General features: G+C 38.0%; 1 protein-coding gene across 1 annotated transcript in view; it reads right to left on the reverse strand.

Moving 5' to 3' along the window:
• LOC128650066 (SH3 domain-containing protein 19) overlaps positions 1-6,432 on the reverse strand; it is a 169,502-nt gene extending 163,070 nt beyond the window's left edge. The window contains exon 1 of the mRNA XM_053703736.1: positions 5,840-6,432. Coding sequence (XP_053559711.1) covers positions 5,840-5,942 — 103 coding nt within the window. The 5' untranslated portion in view covers positions 5,943-6,432. The remainder of the gene's footprint in view (positions 1-5,839) is intronic.
• Positions 6,433-6,963: the final 531 nt, after the last annotated feature.

Here is a 6,963-nt window from a genome sequence, read left to right on the forward strand (position 1 = left end):
ATTTCATGTCCCTTTAAACCTTTCATGACAGGGTCAATTTTTCTACATCAGAACAACGTTCCGATGTAGACAAATTGAAATCCTGCGATCTTGAATGCGATTGCGAGATTTCAGTTGTGGGATCGGGTCAGGGGGGCGTCCCTATGATGCTAGGCACGCCCTGAGACCACGATCGCATCCAGGAAGCGCCGTTGGCTTCAGGACAGTCAAGCGGCTAGGATGTTAGGACAGAATAGAAAGCCATAACGGCCTTAAGAGGTTAATATTTCTTCAAAATTAATATTACATTATTCAAAAAAACTTAAAAGCAAAATAAGCAGCTTTAATTTTCACTGCAGTGTTCTGTCCACTTCTAAAGGCAAGGTGAATTCAGGGCAGCAAAAAAAAAAAACACAACTAAATATGCTACTTTGTGAGACAAAAAGAAAACATTGTCTGTTCAGTATAATTAAAAGATTTAGTTCAGCAAAGTAGAAATTTGAACAATGTTTCTGTTTTGTTTTTTGTTTTTTTTTTAAAAGATTTTTTATTGAGGTTATTGACAAAACAACATCAAATAAACATGTTACACAAGTATTTAGAAACAATCTTTTAAACTATGACATTACTTAGGAGTTCAAAGCTATACCATAGTCACATATAGGTAAAGATTTTTCACGAGAAAACCCAAAGCAACATCTCTATATTTGTATGTAACAGGCAAAACGGAAACCTCATTTTCAACTTTATAGTAATATAAAATGATAAAAACAGTCTCTCTTGGACCTATGGTAAATTAGAATAAAATTTAAAGAAAGTAGTTAGGGTGTGGTCCAATAAGGGTTGTTGTTAAGTAAAGACATATGGTGCTATTGAGAGAGAACTATGATAGAGATGCGGCATAGAAAAGACAAGCCGCGTAGGTAGTTCTCCTATAAAAGGAGGTACTTTATGGTGGTGGGGGGGGAGGTGGTAGTAAGAGTAAGATGAATGAAGTAAGTAACTTAAGGACTCTGCGAATGAAAAGAAGGGCAGGCGAGCATATATAATATATCATAGCTGCTTAGTGTGCTAAATACCGTGCCTTAATTAAGGACCAATGGATAAATATATTTAAGTTCAACCATGTAACAGCAGCTATAATCATGGGAAAATGGCAGGTATTTAATAGTCCAATAAGCTGCTGAACATAAAATACTGGGGGTTTTAAAACATAGTGAATGCCAGGCTATACAAATAGGGCAGGATAAAGCGAGAAAACAGTAATGACAACCTTAATTACGCTGGCTGGTGCGTCATAATATAGATTTTGCCATTAGCTTAGTTAGTCCACTGCTTGTTAAGACTAGCGCTATAGATAGAGATGTGGTCACCGCAAATGCAGAGGACCCTGCATAGGACATAATAACTCTTCAGTGCAAGCTATAGTATCTGCTGGGTTTAATTCAGCTAAGTTTTAACTATGTACAATTTGTTATTAGATTTAGGATTGGATAAATACAATTACAAAAGTGGTATGCTGAGGGAGATTCATGGTGTAACACTCTGAGCTCAGATACCGCACTAAAGTATCTCTATATATATGTGGATGGAGGGGGGGGGGGGATGGCGTCATTTATATGCAAGCCAGGTAAAGTAAGCAAGATATGCGTCATATGGAGGGAAAAGCTTATTTCCAATAAATGTACCAGACATCTTAATTACTTGGGTGGAAGAAACATCAGATCACCCAATAGCCTCCCGTAAATATGGCGATCAGAATAGTATTTCAGCACATTGTGTAGTGTCAATTTAAACGCCAAAACAGATATGTAGGATCCTCATACAATATACCTGTAAGCCAAACAGAACACTCCCCAACAGTCCAAATCATAATTACATGAAAAAAAACAAATAGAGAATAGGTCTACCACGGGGCATGGGCCCTATGCCCCGCGGTATTAGGCATAGGATCTCGACAGACAGTTGAACGCACATATAACTATATAAATTTTCAGGGTAAATACAGTATAGAAAGCGTGTCTGGGTATACCTACTGCTGTTAAAATATGCACTGAGTCCAAGTTTTGACTATTGGGGAACTGAGGCTCCTATTAGTATCCACATGAGTAAATGTGTGGCTATATACTTAAGGGGTATCCTAAAGGGACTAGTAGGTAACATTATAAGATTATATTGCTGTGCCTGACTCAAAATGCTAGGGCAAGAATAATAAACTAGTAACTAATGGTGAAGAGCTGGTAGAAGAGAAATTTAAAAACCAACAACAGGCTTAACATCATGCAAACGTATGTGGAACTATTGAAAAAAAAAAGAATCACATTATTTATCCCATGCCCTCCCCTTTGAATAAGACAACTTTATATTGCAAGTCCACTCCAGATATCAAAGTCTGTAACTTAGTAAATATTATCAAGACCAGTAAGTCTTTAACATCGTGGTGAACTTAAGACTTCAGCCCATTACAACCAGTCAGTGTGGGGGCACTAAAAAATGTCTCTGCTTTGGGAGAGTTATGAATTCTGTTTTGTTTTTTAATTAAAGGGACACTGAGCCCAATTTTTTTCTTTTGTGGTTCAGATAGAGCATTCAATTTTAAGCAACTTTCTAATTTACTCCTATTATCAAATGTTCTTCATTCTCTTGGTATCTTTATTTGAAACGCAAGAATGTAAGTTTAGATGCCGGTCCATTTTTGCTGAACAACCTGGGTTGTTCTTGCTAATTGGTGGATAAATTCATTCACCAATAAACAAGTGCTGTCCAGGGTTCTGGAATTTCTTTTTCAAATAAAGATAGCAAGAGAACAAAGAAAAATTGATACTAGGAGTAAATTAGAAAGTTGCATGTTCTATCTGAACTATGAAAGAAAAAAATTGGGTTCAGTGTCCCTTTAAGCTTTCTAAATGTTGTCCCTTCCATTCCTTCTTCATCACTGGGAGGAAAAGTGCATGAACAGCGTTTTTGCCAGTTATGAGGACTTGACAGATGGACATATAAGGCATTTCTGTAATCACCCATATGTAAAGTCTAATTAGCTTTAAACGTCCCTTTAATACTGCCCTATGTCCTTTGTTTATCAGCAGAATTGTCTCAGGTATCTGATTGCCACACCTAAAAGCTGATAAGTAAAACCTAGTAGTTCTTATGTATATTTACTGATAATATACTACAGATTATTTTATTATATAATGAAGCCAAGTTTGTTTTTCAGGAGTAGCAAACATAGCTTGGATATATCTGAAATTTTCCAATTTTCAAAATATTGAATATAGGGCACTCTCTGGAAAATATATAAATCCATAAGTGCACATTGATGTGCTAAAATTAAACATATTTTAATATCATCTACCCAGGTCCTTCACATAGTATATCAACTAAGAGGCTTATACAAGTTGTTCATTATAGTTCTTGGTAACTAAAGGGGAGAGGGCGGGCACGGCCCCTCTACTCCCGGCGTGGCTGTCAACCGGGGCAGACCACCCTCAGTGCACCCTGTCCGCGCCGAGGCGGGAGGGCCCACGACCCAGAGCGTCCTATCAATAAAGGTTTCCCATTTGGGGTGCTACCATCCTTTGTGATTTTTGGATATCCATTGGGGTCCTGGGGGGGGGGCTGAAGGTTTGGGCCCCCACTCATCTAAAGCAAGGAAGATTGCAGAATTTGGTTACTAATTCAGGAGTGCTAATTCATACTGACTGTTTTCATTCTTACTAAGGTGAAATCTGTCATTCCACATCCTTGAACATTGGCATGTCAACAAAATATAAAAAATAAAACCTCTGGAAACCAGGCATTTGTTTGTTAAATCATAAAAGCCTTGAAAGTGAAATTACAAGAACTTCCATATGCAATATCAGAATTTTAGCAATTTGAAAGAGGCAAGACATAACGGATAGTATACCAGTGCACCCACACAATGTTTAAGGTCCATACAACCAAGTGTGTCACAAGACAAGGAAGTTACTAGTTCAATCAATATTAAAAAGGACAATCTAGTAAAAAAAATAAAAGGCTGTGTTTTATCAGAGTATTTTCATTTTTAACGTTTAGCCCCTGCAAATGGGGTTAAAAACATAGTTAAAGTTGTGCTCCTGTGCAACTCCAAACGAGTTTACATCTGATTAGCCAAACTGGAGCAGGTATACATGTGTATACACACATCTTTGGCTCTGTTCTCATCTGGAGCAGAATGAGCATGTTCCAGGACTCAGGAGTGCAAATTTGACTGTGTATTTAACAATTTTGAAGGTGCTAAACACATATTAAAAGAAGAGCATTTGTTTAACAAATAAATTACTCTAAGGAAATAGAGCATTTTTAAGCAAGACACTATCTTGCAGGCGCAGCAATTCCTTACTATTTCTGAACAAGTACAAAGGATATATCACTTTGGACAATTACAAAAAAGAAAAACACAACTTGATGAATATAATTAATGTTTAATTGAAGAGAGGAAAAAAAAAAAGGAAATTAAAGAAATAAAAATCATAAGGCCGTCACTGGTAACTACAGACTTGTCATTTAAACACTTATGTCATTACAATGGAAAACTTTTGTCAAAGTCTATCAGTTGTGATCACAAGTGTGTTATACATTATAGTAAATGTTAGAGATGCTAAAATGTCATTTATATATTTATGTTCCAACGTCAAGGCTTTCTATGTATAAAACAAGGAGAGAAAAAACACTAAGCCTGAGTAATTTGCAGTGACTTTTGCTATACAGTCTGTCACTTTGTAAGATACAATAGCACACATTTTCTCTGTTAGTGCAGCTCACTTCAACCTGTCCTAAAAAAATACAGCGCTAAATGGTAGCCCACACCAACTCAAAACATAAAATCTAGTGGGGGGGGGGGGGGGGTGTGTGAATATAAAAAGGGTTTTACATTATTCTCATTAAAAATTCTGGATATACATTTTATACAAAAAACAAAACACCTGCCTAAAGGTATCTGATGAAAGTAATTCTAAAACATTGTGTTAGTCTGAAACATATAGTCAAAAAGGAATTCACCCACCTACTGGAATAATTATATGGGTGGAATGGTTAATATGATGACTGAATTTTACAATATATGTCATCATTCTTAAAGTCTGGTTCTTAAATGAGAGACAAGTTTCACAAAAAGAGTAATTATTTTGCAAGTTCCTGATAAAAGAAAAATTATGCTAGCTCATCACTTCTTAAAGCAGTGCAGACTGAGATTTACAAGTCTGATTCATGTCCCAGCATGTTTATAAATGAACACTGTACAGAATAAATTGTAACTGTTGAATATAATACCATGTTAACCACCTTAATTTAACAAACTAGTACTTAATATTTTTTATCTGTTCTACTTTAATTTTCATTACAAAGTTACTATTTTTCAAACATCTACATAGGTTTTTACAGTGTCCACATAACATTTATGCTCATATATAGAAAAGAAGATACAAAAGCATTACCTGCCTTCTCTAGAAGACAATGGGTTAAACAAAAGCTGCAGAGATGCCTATTTGTAGAAGAGTTTTGTACTGAGTGATTACCTGCACTTCTCAGAGCCTTCAGTCTACCTACCCTAACTTGTATACAGCATTCACTGCTCTGAAACAAATTCCCCAATAAAGGGCCTATAGGTTGCTTCTCGATACAATCCCATATCCTCTCCACATCTAAGACACCCACATACATACAGGTATTACTAATGAAACATAGAAACTAGTAACCCCGTATCACAGTAAAGCAAATTGCATTATTCCTATAGCTGCCTTCATTCTAATAGTCATGTGCTCTCTATCCACTGCCAGATACCCCAGAGCTCCTGTCCTGTGCATATGAGGGAGGGTATAGCGCTACGGTGTCCCCCAGTTACCTGCAGCTTGACTCAGGTTGGATCTCCTATGCCGCCTGTTTCCAGCATTGTCCCTGAGCTCCCTCAATTCCTCCTCCTCTTCATCCAACCAGGCTTCAGCCATCACCGGGGAGGATCATTTAAAGCTCACAGAACACATTTCTTTTCCTCAGCAGCTGTGGCTGGAGGATTGTCAGTGCCAGAGCAGGCCAGACTGTGCTTGGAGGCTTTGTGTGTGTTTAGCTCCTGCATTAGACTGGCTTCCCCATCTATTCGACTGCAATAGGCTCCTTTCCCTGTGAAAGACCTTGAAACCCGTGCACCTGACTCGCTGATAAGAACCCTCTATAAAGACAGCCCAGTCCCCCCTGCTTCTGCCTCCTTGCCTGTTTATTTCCAGTCTTCCCTCTCCTCAATCCACAAGCAAACTTTGATCACTGGGTCCATTCATTCAGCAGGGCCTGTCTGACTGACAGTAACCCCACAGGGACAAAGCCAAAGAGGGGAGATCTAACTTCCACACAAACACTGCAGTCTGATATTCCTTTTCTTTCTGTCCTCCTTCCTTGCACTTTTCTAAATATTCCGGTGTCAACAGGAAATTGCTGTCTCGGTTTCCCTGCGATAGTAAAACAAAAGGCGGAGGGAGAAGGGAGGAGGTACCTGCAGATGAGTGCAGGCATGTGTGAGAGGCTCCCCAGCTTGTCAGTGCCAGGGCTGGCTGCAATCTGCATGCTAATAATGCACGGGCTCCTGCAGAGAGGAGATCACTGGATTAAATGCTGAGGAATAGCTTCCTGTGGAGAGGAAACAAAAGGATTACATACTTAAAGATATATTGTAGTCACAGTTTTTTTTTGCCACTGGAATAATACAAGATCCCAAATCAGTGAATGACTGCTGGCACCACCAGCAGTACAGAGTTTCTGGTCGTCTGTATTATAAAAATAATATAAAAATAAAAACGACCATATTTAGACACCTATCGATAGCTTTCAAATCTGAATGAGACAGAAAACGGCCAACGTTTGAAGTTTTAAAAAACATAAGAAGTTTAACCCCCCCCCCCCCAAAAAAAACCCCATAACATTTTAATTGCCCCTACTCTAGTTCTTCAGCATATTGTGTGTATACAATAATGATAA

This window comes from Bombina bombina, chromosome 2 (genome assembly GCF_027579735.1).
Source record: "Bombina bombina isolate aBomBom1 chromosome 2, aBomBom1.pri, whole genome shotgun sequence".
NCBI lineage: Eukaryota > Metazoa > Chordata > Amphibia > Anura > Bombinatoridae > Bombina > Bombina bombina.